Genomic DNA, 15,210 nt, shown 5'->3' on the forward strand with positions numbered 1-15,210 from the left:
TGAGATTGTGCAGAAACAGCGAAAAGACGGCTAGGAAAATCGCGAATTTCCGTAATCACCTGCGGTTCAATCTACGTTGTCTACACGACAACATTATACCCACCAGCGTTCAGCTAAAGAGTAATGTTCGAGGTCATAAAGCACTGAACATCTTGAAGAACGCCGAGAGGAAATTACTCAACGAAAGGGTCAGACAAATCAATCACAAGTTAGATAATTTGAAAGCACATCAAAATTGCTTGGAAAAGAAGATAGGAGAGCAGTTTCCAGCCGAGGTTGTCCGACAAATCAACGATTACACTACACATGCGCAGTTGGCACAACACGAGCTCACCAAACGGCGCCATATTGGAAAATTCTCGAAGCTCCGTGATACATGTGAATCACGAGCGGATTTGGATCATAACTGGAGACGTAGCAAGCCTACATGTGTGTCATCCACTGTCCCATCGAGTTGGGTGAGAAATCTGTCATCTAGGGAATTATCACATGAGGAAAAATCTCTCTTAGGAAAAGGTCTAAATTTTGCGACATCACCTACACAACTACCCGTATCGGAACTGATTACCGCTACTGAGTCTGCCATCCGACTATGTAACATCAAACCTGATGCTGCAGAGGAGTTACGGCATGACGTGAGTACCCTATTATGTCACTCTGAATTACCGAAACCGAACATCACAGAAAAAGAACGACGTGCTTTGGAAGAGTTAGCAGGGGATAAGAACATTGTTATTAGCTGTTATTGTACCAGCAGATAAAGGGAGGTGTGTAGTTGTGCTTGACAAAGACAAGTACACTGACAAATGTTTAGATTTGTTGGACGATAAGAAGACCTATAAGACCATAGGTTACAACCCTACCAATGGATATAGGAAGACAGTAACTGGTGTCATTAACAAGATCCACAAGGAAGGTGGTTTCAGCGATAGACAAAAACAGTTCTTGACTCCACCTACAGAACCTACAGTACCAGGATTTTATGGCCTGCCAAAGGTACATAAACCTGATCCCATTCCAGTGAGACCTATTGTAAGCTGCATTGGCTCGGTGACTTACAGCCTTGCCAAACACCTTGCCAACATTCTAAGTCCCTTAGTAGGGAAGTCCCCTCACCACGTGAAAAACAGCCAAGACTTCGTTGAGAAGATTTCACACATCAAACTAGCGGATAATGAAACATTAGTATCATATGATGTAAGTGCCTTATTTACATCGATTCCCTCATCAGAAGCAGTTTATGCGGTTAGGACATGTCTTAGTCGGGATGACAGCTGGAAGGATCGTACTTCACTTTCCATAGATCAGATTGTTGAAGCGTTAGGGGTTTGTTTGAGTACAACCTATTTCTCTTTCAACGGCAAGCACTACATACAACAACATGGATGTGCTATGGGTTCACCAGTTTCTCCCACAGTGGCCAACATCTACATGCAAGAGTTTGAGGCCACAGCACTGAGTACCTACTCTGGACACAAACCACGTATCTGGCTCCGCTACGTGGATGACACTTTTGTCATCCTCCATGACGAAGAGAGTGCGTCTTTCTTTGGTCATATCAACTCCTTGGACAAGCACATTTCCTTTACACAAGAAACATGCAAGGATGGACATCTGGCATTCCTAGATGTTGAGGTCCACGTCGATTCAAATGGTACCCTCTCCACTTCAGTGTACAGGAAACCGACCCATACGGACCAGTATCTTAATTTCCAGTCACATCACCCCTTGGTTCACAAACTTGCAGTCATCAGGACCCTCTTCCACAGAGCAGACACCATAGTTCACAGTCCACCGGAGGTTGAAAAAGAAAAGACCAACATCAAAAACGCCCTGGCTGGATGTGGATACCCAGACTGGGCATTCTCTAAAGCAGACACCCCGAAACGACAAAGCAAGAACACACAGAGAACCTATGGTACACAGGGACGGAAAGTCACCATCACTATCCCGTACGTGCATGATCTGTCGGACAAGATCAAAAGGCTGTTTCAGAAACAGGGCATCACTACTGCCTTCAAGCCCCACAACACATTAAGGCAGAGATTAGTTCACGTCAAGGACCGAGTCGCCAAAGAAAAACAGAGAAACGTAGTCTATGGCATCCGATGTGCCCAGGAGGATTGCCATGATTTCTACATAGGGGAGACACAACAATCACTAAAAGCTCGCATGAACCAACACAGAAGACCCAGCAACTCAGAAAGCATCCCGGATTCAGCAGTATACACACACATCAATGCCAGCAAACATTCGTTCAACACCAATCAAGTGATTATTCTGGATAGAGAATCCAAGTGGTTTGAGAGGGGCGTCAAGGAAGCCATTTGGGAACGTGTGGAGAGACCTACACTTAACAAGAGAGGAGGTCTCCGCTTCAATTTATCGCACGCGTGGGACCGGGCCGTTCGCAAGATCCCAAGCCGTCTTTCGCGCGCTGGACAAGGTCCAGTGCGCTCTGCACAATCTCGCACTATTTAAGGGCCATTCCATCATCGGGAGCTTCATTCGCCCGAAGAAGCCAATTGATAATTGGCGAAACGTCGCAACAGTGAGTTTATTTCCAGTTTCTTGATTCAACTAATCTTTGAACCTCCTTCCTTTACTTCAGTACAACTGCACTGCCTGTAATCCTATGGTAGATTGCCGATCGTCTGTGCGCGCGGCGGCTCCTTTGATGAATTGCATGCATACGCGTACGCGCTGTCAATCCTGTAAACAACTTCTAGTTCGGGCTGCCGGCCGGCCGGCCTGTCTTCCCTTGTGCATAACATATGTGGCGTACGTACGTATACTGCACTATACGTACACTTTGTACAGTACAGTAGACCAAGCGTTATGGGACCGGACGCGTACATGGAGTCACTTTGAAGAGCAAATCCAACGATTTAGCAGGTTAATTCTCACGCCGTTTTCAGAGTATGTTGTCTAGTAGGCCTATATGAGGAGTCTATATCAAGTCTTTAAGGTAAAGGGTGCATATTCTATGTAAAATAAGTAAGTTTTCATGCGGGTGTCCGGAAACCCAACCCCCCATTATACTTATACACACTGTACTGTATGTGCGGGACTTCCGCGAGTGCGACGTGCGTAAAAGTTTGGGACGAACATCTTCGGACGTCTTGACCCACAAAGGTACGTGAAAAACGCTGAAAAATGATGTTAGTTTTCGAATTTTCGACCCATTTTATAAAACAAATGATGCACAGGATTATTTCGTGGCGTTAGTGTAGGCGTAGCTCACTCTCGGGTATTTACAGTGTAGTGCATGTTTCACAATTGTAAATACCCTCGAGTGCACTACGCCTACACTAACGCACTCTATCCTGTGCATCATTTGTATAGAAACAGACGGTGTGTGCATACGTACACACATACGTACATGTAAGGATACAACGATGATACATGTAGGCTACATGTAAGCAATGCACACAAAGTTGGATTACCTGTCTATAGCGGTCACTTTTTCCGTCTACCTTGGGTGGCCGCTGTAGACAGGTTTGACTGTATGCACACACACACACATATATATATATACATATATATACAACTGTATAATATACGAATATATATATATATATATATATATATATATATTATATGCATGCTTTTACTTGTGTTAGCTAGAGCAAAAACAAGTCTTCCGAAATGCATAGAAATACATGGAAAAACATGCGTAGAAAAATTTTGAGGACATGATATCAATTTTCTCCTTTGACTATTGATTTGGATTGGTCAAAAAATATTTTTTCGAAAAATGGGAAATTTGAAAATATCGTATCATCCCTTATTAATTTCTCATCCGGTTTATTTTTCCTATAATTTCTGGAACGTCCTGAAGGGATTTTTTCCCCTTTCTTGCCTGTACAGCTTATTTATTCTTTGGGTGAATAGGGTAGGGTAGGGTAAAACAAATAAACTGGATGAAAGGCTCTGTTATGTTCATGTCCATGTGAAGTAGGAGAGTAAGTAATGCAGACAGATAATCCATTTACAATGGGTAGAATCCACTTTGACCTAATAAGTCTTAGATACCAATCGGTAGTTTTGATGTACTGTGTAGGTCCAACACATAATCATGTCAACATGTGCAAAGTGCAATATTGACAAAGACGACGAGAAGACAACATTCGTTGGCATCACACGCAAAAGAAAAAAAAAAAGAAAGAATGGAATGCCTTAATGAAAGGTAATAACAATGCTTGAAAGAAGGAAATAGATCCGTCTAATTAGCTCCTAATAAATGAAGTGTTTATTAATGATCTGTCGTTGCTGGGGTGACAACACCTTGTATCTCAAATTTTGGTGAAAAATACTTTTTTGGACTAATTCTCTGATAATCAGTTAAGTGATGTCCTGTCCAACTTCTAGGTGTCTTATCCCAAAAATGAAGCCACCATGGCATGTCAAAGGAAAGTGAATCCCACTTGTTATAGTGCTTTGGCTGGCATGTTTTTGTTTTTGTTTTCCGCTTTGTATTTTGTTTTGTTTTGTTTTGTTTTGTTTTTTGTTTTTTTTTTTTTGGGGGGGGGGTTTACTCTCCTGAACATTTAACATTTTGTTGATACGAGGTCTTGTCACCCCAGCAACGCTGTGTGTACACACCCCATGGAACAGATTATGATAGATCAATTAAATGTCTAAAACTTAGTTTTCGTGAATGTACTTGCATATAAAACAGATATTAATGCTATTGTTGTTGTTTTTTTCTGATCAAGCAGCCGTTTCTCCATTGTCTAGACACCACATTGATACATGATGGATGTAAAAGAAAGAGTCGACACTTCTTCACTCTCTAAATGCAATGTTATGTAGCCTTCTTTTATATTTTTAAGAGGTGGGTTAACTGGTAATTCACATTTATCTCTCTCTCTCTCTTTCAAAACAAAAGTACGATCTGCATCGTAAGAGGACAAAATAGCAACAATAGCAGACAAACCTTCATAGTGCGTACAGGTCATATGCATTTATTTGGTTGAATCGTTTTCTAATGAATATAAACTGTAAAAATTTCTAAAGGTTGATTTGTATTACACTTTTTAATAGTCTTACACTTGGTCCTAGTTCAGTTCAGTTCAGTTCAGTTCATTTAATTATATTTTAGCACGGAACCTCCTTCAGCCAATGGCCCAATGGCTGTTCTTCATCTGGTCCGTGCCCGATAAAATCATATATTATACATCATATTATATAATAAAAAACAAATAAAAATACAATACATTGCGTAAAATACAACAGATACGAAAAAAATTCTAAATTTGTAGCATATACACTGTATCATGTAAATTACTTTACAAGCTCTGTTTAACCTAAATCTATATATTCTGTTTTTCGGGAATCGCAATATCTTACATGATCTGGCCTTTGAAACTTATATCCTGTACATCCAAACACAATTAATTACCGTACATGAACCCTCGATTACAGAGACACCAAACAGAGCCGGCGCCTGTATTAATAACATTGCATCACATAAAATGTCTGAACGACGATCCTGCTCAAATGATACTGCTGGCAAATTGATAATCTTGTCACTTGTTTGATATTATGCCCAAGGTCTACACTAATGAACTTTCAATATTACTCACCTCTTTTCTCACGAAATTGCTTTCTACCTACTATGTATTTTTTATTTTTCTGTTTTCTTTGTTAAATATACGGTTGAGGTTTGTTCATAATCTATACAGTAATACTTTGACAGGGCAAAGCTTTAATTGATTAGCATATGCATTATTCTTTACTTTCGTTTTTTCTGTCAGTATATACACAATAATTTGATTTGTTTACTGACTCAATGATGAGTGCATGTGTGTCCTTTTGCGTATTGCACGGCAAGGACCTCTTTGAAATCAGCCTTAACTATAGCTGAAAGGCTAATCCTCCCCATGAGGGGAAAAGACCGAATTAAAAACGAATGAATAGATGCAGTTATCAATCGTATCTACCCGTCTATGAAATACAATACAATGATGAAGTCAACGAAGATGATTATTCTAGGGAATGGGAGTATCTCAAAAGTCTTTTGCAATTGCTCATCAACTTCATATCTACCTCTGATTATAGATTACAACCAGACATATAAGACTTTATAGGTCTCATCAGAATCTGACCTATTGTGCAATGTTTTATACAGCCTCACAAAGTGGTGATCAGTCGTAACATATTCAAATCGGCAGATTTGATGTCGTAATCACTCTACAACGCGAAATGAGGTCTATTTTTTTTCCGACGCTCGTTAGGCTGGAAGCGAAGAGAATCCCATCTGATGAAGCAGGACAAAGGGGGCACCCCATACATCAATTTCATCCGCGAGGAGCCCCATTATTTACGAAATGATTTGAATGATCTGAAAGCCGTATGAATATAACTTCTCTTGCACATAAATTCAGACGAAAAATGTTTTGATTTTTGTGAAAGACAAAGACATATCAATTACCATGCCAATTTGCAGAAGAAAATCGTACTTCTTACATAAGAATTTCACATAGGACAACGTTATTCAAGGTCAATACATATTGACTTCATTATAAAGTTCAATATTCTATCTTTTGGGATGTAATAGAATTCCATATTTAAACGACTACATCATTATTGCAGAACATGAAATTGATGGGCAATATTCTATGGTGTTAGTCTAGCACTGATGCCATCATCCTTCTATTTTAATCAACATATACTTGTTTGTTGCACTTCATCGTAAGAGGGAGGCGGTTCGGAGTGATCGATTGTCACTTGATTTCCAAGATTCGTTGATCGCGAATCCCTGGTGGTAAGTGTATGACAGGTGCACTGCCCGGATTGCGGCATGCCGAATACATGTCTGCCCTGGAGATAAAATGCAGGGTATGCAACTCCAGTCATCGCACCCACCACTGGGGGTACATTCGGCATCGTTTGGTCTGGATACAAGAAGGCGGTGTTCCTGCTGCCATATCCTTCCACGGGCTGTGGTAAGTGAACGCTATTGGACCATGCGTGCTGAAGACCGTACTCGGTTGTGAGTACGTAAATGGACGGGGTGCTTCCTCCAGGTCCGTAAACCACCTCTCGTCGATCCGAGGTAGTTCGCTTCACATAACATGCCCAGCCTATGGCGCATATGAGAGGGACAATGCCTAAGACCAAAACGCCAATGCCCACTTTTGTCTGCGTATTATTGCCCGGATTGCTTCCTAATGTCGAGCCTATCGCAATGTTTAAAATGCCAGCAATGATGGGTATGAGAAACAAACAAAGCATGGCGGGACAGTACCTCCACTTCAGACAACGTCTCTGGCTCTCACTCGGATCGGAGGGTTCATCAGGTGTAAGTGTGCCTGTGTGAGCGATGTTATCCATTATTCTGAAGATAAATGCACCTGAAGAACTCAATGTACCCGTACTTCTGATGTCTCGAATTCCATAAGGTGGCAGCTGGTGTGGCTTTTGTGAAAGGCGTATCCATAGATTACCTGACTGAAATGATTTGTTCCTGCATTTTTTTCTGCAAAGATTACAAAGAAATGTAGATAAGGTCATGATATTCTTATACCATGCGTGCGCACACACACACACACACACACACACGCACAAATATATCACATAAATGCAAATATTGGTTATAACACTCACACATATCCCCTTATCTTCTGTTTCAAAATGTTTACAAACGATATATCCACGCATTACAAAATGTGCTGTGTATGTTCCGCTCTGATACCTACGCTCTTCATTTACAGATATGTTCCAGTTGAACGTAGAAATCCATTGATATTCAATAAAGCATGCAACGGATGTACACTTAAATAACCTCAAGCACCCTTAGCACATGAACCGTAAGACATGGTGTTATAAATATTTGGAATAAACTGCCACTTATGACTTATATACGTAACGTAAAATCAAGTCTATTCATTTATAAAGCAAGCAGTAAAGAAAATGTTGATCACACAGCACCAGTGATATTTTGTGTAGAAACCTTTAACGACTCATTCATTTTTCGTCACTGTATCTATATTATGTTTACCTGTTTATTTGCACTTGCGGATGCACCTGCTGTATAATCATACTGCGTTCCTTTGATCTTAGTAGGATTCATTCTTTCTCTGTTGTTCATTATTAATGTTGTTTATGTCGGTCAAATCATGCTCCTATTCCTATACGCCCTGAAGAGACGATTCACCTGATAGAATTTTATGTTCCTTAGATGATTTTTTTTTCTCATTCTCTCTCTTTCAATGTGACTTCAATTCAACTTTTACATGACGATAGCAACACTGTATATGACGTGAATATATAACTATAACCTATGAGTATAAGTATAAGTTCATGTATTATGTGTATATACACTGATATATGACATTGTATATAGGCCTATAGGCCTACATGCATAATAGTATGACAAGTTGATCTGGCAAGACTAGTTTCAGGAGGTTCTTATCACCCCCCCCCTCTCCCACCCTCCCTCGACCTCTCGTTTTACCTAACCTTTATTTCACAAGCATCATGTAGAACCCCCTTGTTTTTCTTCATTGTATTAATGTTATTCATAATCTGTTGCCAAACCGACAGGTTTTGTGCTTATTCTTGGCAATCTTTTTGTATGAAAATTAAGATGTAACGCATCTGACTATATTGCAGATGATATATATATATATATATATATGTGTGTGTGTGTGTGTATATATATATATATATATAAATATATAATATGTATTATTATATACAACGATGTTTTCAGTCTAAAATGTATTAAATTCAAGTCCAACAGGACTGTTTATTACAACCATATTTTTCGACGTAATCGTGTGTTCTTCAGGCCGACATGCCTGATAATAAAAATTAATTATATTAATAGATTAATACATTAATACAGCTACCTTTTTGCTAAGGGAGGGGTGACCCGATGACAATGAATGTTACAATGGCCTTTATGCAAGCTTCTAAGCGTTCAATAATTGTGTGTGTGTGTGTGTGTGTGTGTGTGTGTGTTAATGTTACACCAAGTGCGTTTTCCCCCGGACTTTTCTGCAGAACAACACTGCCGCTTGGGCCGACGAGCTGAGTAAGGTCTTCCAGCGACATTTAATGACGCGTATTATGTGTTACGGATTTTACGTACCTTACAATGTTGTTGTAAATAATGGGTATGTTTTACCTGGCGGAAATAAAATCAATCAAATCACCCGAACACCTATCTCCTTCATTTTAACGTTGAAAGCAAACATTTTATACATTGTCCACGTGCATAGCGATGATAATTACCACGAGATTAGAAGTTTGCAGTATAGACATTAAGATGACATGCTGTTTACTGCATGCCAAGCAGTACACTTTGACGATAAAAAAGAAGGAAACACCATGTGTGACGTAAAAAACAAAACAAAATGTACCTCAGAATATAAACTATTAATGCCATCAAAAAGTAATGACATAGCAAATTCGGTGAAGCTGTGGGTAATCACCCCTGTTCAACAATTCTGATGTCAATCGTAGCCATATACTTATAAGTGAGGCATGTAATGGCAAGATGATGATACAATTACCTTGCCTATTATTCCAATAGATTGATCTGTGGGCAAAATTTAATAAATTTCAATTTTTATAAGAATTTGAAAATACTTAAGTTATAATTTATGATTTATGTGTTGCTTTATACATTGTCATGGATGATTTGTGTGGAAACTTAATTAATGAAATGAAGTGAAATAAAGGGAAAGGCAACAATAGTACCTCAATGTGAACGCCGTCGGAGATGGTGCGGAAGGTTACTCGTAATACATTGCCTTGGTCAGTGCGGACAGTATTCTATAGGCGGCCCCACCTCCTACCAATAGAACTTTGCATGCACCCGCTGGCCATTAGAGGGCTCACACCTGTAAACAATCCTTCAAGAAACACATGGAAGAAGAAATCAAGTTATGTAAAATAAAAAAAAAAAATACGTTTGGATACATAATACAACATTCGACGTCTTTTGTGTTCCATCTTCATGTTTGTACATTATAGGACCAACTTATTTTGCCCATCGCAAGTCCTGAAGTTTGCAGGGGAAGGGGGATTCTGCTGTAACTCTTTTCAGATATTAAAGAAAAACTGCAATTTTATCACTCAAAATTCATGTTATTTTTCAATCTACGCCGAACAACTGTATTCCCCGTAAAATTAAGTTTTCAGTCTCAAAATAAAGAGAATTTTGTTGAGGTATTCTTCCTCATACACCCCACCTAAACAGGCATTTGAGGCTTGTTTCAGACATAATCGTAGTATCCGTAGGACGAAAGGGTAATGGGGATCCGGTCGATCCATTTCATGTACAGGTGTGATATTAATATCTGCTTTGGGCGACGGGGCAAGAAACCCTGCATGCAGTATATACATGAAGGAAAAAAATACACTATATCGTGTAGGTCCCTATAAAATCCGAAGTTACTTGCGAAAATAAGATACGGGATTTTAACCCTCTTGAGTGACCTATGTAGCATATCACGTCCTCATGATTTAATTTTACATGTCCAAAGTTTATACTCATTTCGTGCGCACCGCACGCCAGGTCGTCAAATATGTTTTATGTTCAGTTTGCTATACAACTGAAAAGAATTGAGCATGTGTATTTATGCAACAGTGCAATAAATAGAGGAGATAAGAAGAATGATATCCAAACATGATCAACTTTAGTTGACCTATACTTGTATGTGGATTCAGTGGATCGATGCAGCAATATTAAAGCACTTCGGTGAGGTTTATGGAAAACTGGACGTAATCCGTTCAAAAGATAATGTTACAAAGTGTTGATCAACGGTTCGTGACATCGCTACAGGACAACGATTATATAGAAAAAAAAAAACCTTAAGAGAATTCAAAGTTCATCCTATTTTGTTATGTTTGTAGGATAATAAAAGATCAATTGAGAGAAATCAGGAAAAATAGTACCCAAAACGTTAATAAATTATATCAGTTCAAGTCTAGGGTTTATATACTTAAAGAAAAAAGAAAAAATGAAATTTTGTGGAATGATCTTTATATTTTCTTTTTATGTTGTTCTGCATTTAGCTCACAAACCAATGCAGTCTTCTCACCCAGCGACTGCTTAACAATCATAACTTTTGAACGTAAAGTCAAATTCGCCTTGAACTTCACAGATTTTTTTTTTCTTTTTGTACTGAAAGTGCGGGAGGGCGATATTTCGGTCTCACTCCTTAACCCCTTGTGTGCTATATTTATTTGCATTGGTTTGTGTGCGAAATTTGTGCACATTTGACTCATTGGTACATAAAGGGTTAAAAAGAACTTACTTGGATGATCGCAGGATGACTCCTATGGAGGGATGTCACTTGAATACCATCTCATGCCAGCGTCCAGAAAACTGGCGACCGTTACCGGTTGGAATGCGTTGGATAGTAAACTCATCAAAGATTGTTCCAGGAGGCTAAGCACGTTGTACCAAGTCTTCATTATGCAAATACGGCCATTTTGGAAGTGAATAGCATAGTGGTCAGTTGTTTAGTTCAAGAATTGTCACCTACACCACAGACTCATGCGCTCTCGGGAAGACGATAAGGGTATAAGAGATGTATAGGTCTCGTTGGTAAAACGTTGAGTTCACCGACTACGCCCATTGACACATCGTCTTTTAGGACAGCCCCTCCGATGTCGAGGACGAACGCGAGGTGAACGAACGGGCATTTCCAACTCTATGGGCAAGGAGAGCCAGCTATCAGCTATGTGATTTTGAGAACAGTCAAGAGAAAACCATCCTGTACGTCTTCCTCTTCTATTCTCCTGTTTCAGCCTTTGTTGGCTTCTCGACCAATGAGATGAGTTGTAGATTCTTAGCCACGCCCACAATTTCTTATCACAGCCTTGACGTCAATGTCGTCACATAACTATTCGTTCTAGAGATGCCCTCCGTCCCTCCCATTCTGTGATTTATAACACCTCATCCTCACCTATACACTCCATAGATGTCATGTGGTGGAGCTAACGCATAACCCCCAAAAAACTTTCCTAGGTTCGTTTTTGGAAGCCGTTCCATAAAAAAGGGCCCGCGGAACGTTTTCCAAAGTGGAAGGGCTGCAGGGTGGGTTGGGCCACCATCAATGGCATCCTGCTAATACGGTAAGAATCTAAGAACGTGACCTCTGGGAAATATCAAAAATTTGGAAATTGAGATTTTGTCGGGGTTTTTTTTTTTTTCCTTTCAGACATCAAGTTTCGCGGCCCGTGTAAATATACAGACAGGTCCTCGCGAATGAGGGCTGCTATAATGTTATCAACAGCTTCTGCAAAATACCTGTGACGTCATACGAAATTCCGGTAGGAGATACGTGAAGAGATAGCTATACAATCATGACCTATATTAGTATTGACGATCATTGGAATATGAGGTTTTATTACAGATTTTCTGAAAGCCAGAGTGAGATACATCTGATACCTCTGATGATCTTCTGATTTGTAAATCATCATCAAAAACATCATTATCTTTTTGTAGGTCGACGTAAAATGGTCAAGCGAATTGTGAAAAACGGTACTTCATTCTACTAGCAATCAATGGTTTCAACATGTTCACTTCTTCACACAATCAAGCAAATGAAGAAACGCGAGAACGTCGTCTCACTCAATGTACCCTTGAGAACAACGGCGTAAATCCGTACTGAGGAGTGGGGGGGTGGGATGATTGGCGATAGTCACCATCACCACGATTACAAGCCCATAACCGGACCGGCGCAGCCCTGGCGGGGGGGGGGGGGGGGGGGGGGGGAAGCTTGCGGGGGGGGGGGGGGGGGGGGGGGGGGAAGCCCCCCCCCCCCCACACACACACACACACACTTTACAGGGATCAAATGTCCCACGCTTTTCCATGCAAAGTGGGAGGGAAGTGGCAGCAAAAATATGACGACTTTTTGTTCTTGTTTTTGTTTGTTTTTTTGTTTTTGTTTTCTTGTCAGCCGACTTTCGGCGGAAAATCAGACCTTAAAAGTATGAAGACTTTTTTGTTGTTGTTTCTCTTGTCTTTTTATGTTCTTTCTTCTTGACTGACAGGCCATTTTGCCCCCCCCCCTTTCAAAAACGTAGCGCAGCCCTGAATAATGCCCAAATAAATTCAATAAAATGCTAATAAGGATATCCATTTCTTGAATAACGTAGTAGATATGTTCCTGTAGCTATTAATTGTATTCTTCAATTTTCTTGATTTAAGTCAGTGAAGCAATCATCACAGAGGCATCCTTCCGTTTTAATGATGGGGGTAGGGGAGGGACTTTGAGTTTGAATATCTGTGCGAGGGAGCGGAGCGGCCTGGGGGAGGGTGTGGGAGGGGGGTCCCCCTCCCACACGAGGAAAATTTGGCATTTTCAGACCTCAAATTCAGCGATCTGGTGCACACTTTTGGTAAAATTTGGGATTTTTTTCCTATAAAAAAACAAGTAAGAAAAAGAAATATTCATAGATAATTGAATGACTACATCGTGGTATTTCAGCTCTTGCTCCGCCTGTGCGACATCACTGTGAAGGCCTATATACTAAATGGTGGGGCCTATCACCGGCGTGTGCAGGATTTGATCTTAGGGGGAGCGGTTAGATGCGAGGGAGAGATGCGAGCGAGGGGGGAGGGTGTGGGAGGGGGGGGGGGGGTTCCCCCTCCCACAGTGAGAACTTTTTGCATATTGATGTTGTAAATGGTGCAATTTGATTCATTTTTTTTTGCGTGTTCTATCGACTTGAAACAGTCTAACATGTTTAAGGTAGCAGTACATTTTATGTAGATTATCATTGAACAATTTTGCCTATAAAATGGTATCATTTAGAGAAACTTCTTGTCTTAATTCTTACACTGAAGATCATGAACGCGATCATGAATTTTGACATTGTACAGTCCAAAAGTGGCCGTTTGTAACTATATTTTTTTTCGCTTTGGAAATTAAGGGGGCGCACCGGGCGCATTTGCTGGCAATTTAATACTGGCAGCAACATCAGGAGAACGACATAACGATTAAATGCAAGCGAGCGAAGCGAGCGAGCTGGAAAATTTTGACAGTCCCAAAACTGCTTTTTGTAGTTACATTTTTTCGCTTAGGAAATTAAGAGGGGGGGGGGGGCACCGGGCGCAACTGCTGGCAATTACCCGGCAGCAACATCAGGAGAATAGCATAGCGATTAAATGCGAGCGAGAGAAGCAAGCGAGCTTGAAAATTTTGACATTGTACGGTCCCAAAACGGCAGTTTGTAGCTATATTTTTTCGCTTAGGAAATCAAGGGGGGTGGGGGCGCACCGGGCGCAACTGCTGACAAGTACTGGCAGCAACATCAGGAGAATGACATAACGATTAAATGCGAGCGAGCTTGAAAATTTTGACATTTCACAGTCCCAAAACTGCCGTTTGTGGCTATATCTTTTTCGCTTTTAAAAATAAGGGGGGGGGGCGCACCGGGCGCAACTGCTGGTAATTACCCGGCAGCAACATCAGGAGAATAGCATGACGATGAAATGCGAGCGAGCGAAGCGAGCGAGTTTGAAAATTTTGACATTTTACAGTCCAAAAACTGCCGTTTGTAGCTGTTCTTTTTTCGCTTAGGAAATTAAGGGGGGTGGGGCGCACCGGGCGCAACTGCTGGCAATTACTGGCAGCAACATCAGGAGAATGACATAACGATTAAATGCGAGCAGGGAGGTGTTTCTCTTCCCACCTCCCTGAGGCGAGCGAGCTTGAAAATTTTGACATCTTGCAGTCCCGAAACTGCCGTTTGTAGCTATATTTTTTCGCTTTGAAAAACAAGGGGGGGCGCACCGGGCGCAACTGCTGGCAATTACCCGGCAGCAACATCAGGAGAATGGCATGACGATTCAATGCGAGCGAGCGTAGCGAGTGAGCTTGAAATTTTGACATTTTACAGTCCAAAAACTGCCGTTTGTAGCTGTACTTTTTTCGCTTTGGAAATTAAGGGATGGGGGCGCACCGGGCGCAACTGCTGGCAATACTGGCAGCAACAAATATCTCGTAAACACATTTATGATGTAATCTGGGGAAATTTCAATCACAGAAGTGTATACTATTTTTTTTTTGGGGGGGGGGATCCTCCATTAATTGAAAGTATCTAGATATTCAATTCAATTCAATTCGTTTATTCATCTCAATCATCATAAAATAAATACATTGTGAGATCAACATAGCAAACAAAAAAGAAGTATTGATGAGGAGAACGGGGACTACAAAAAGCGATTGCTTGAAAAGG

At 40.7% G+C, this 15,210-nt stretch overlaps 1 protein-coding gene across 1 annotated transcript; it reads left to right on the plus strand.

Annotated features, from left to right (window-relative positions):
* The first annotated feature begins 1,392 nt into the window (after positions 1-1,392).
* Positions 1,393-11,864, plus strand: LOC139721985 (uncharacterized). Its single transcript, XM_071633311.1, has 2 exons — positions 1,393-2,451; positions 11,616-11,864. Exons 1-2 carry the CDS (start codon positions 1,393-1,395, stop codon positions 11,862-11,864), a joined length of 1,308 nt encoding a protein of 435 aa, XP_071489412.1.
* The last annotated feature ends 3,346 nt before the right edge of the window (positions 11,865-15,210 follow it).

This window comes from Diadema antillarum, unplaced genomic scaffold, assembly GCF_040938485.1.
Source record: "Diadema antillarum isolate AM-2024a unplaced genomic scaffold, OU_Dant_1.0 scf00000154, whole genome shotgun sequence".
Classification (NCBI taxonomy): domain Eukaryota; kingdom Metazoa; phylum Echinodermata; class Echinoidea; order Diadematoida; family Diadematidae; genus Diadema; species Diadema antillarum.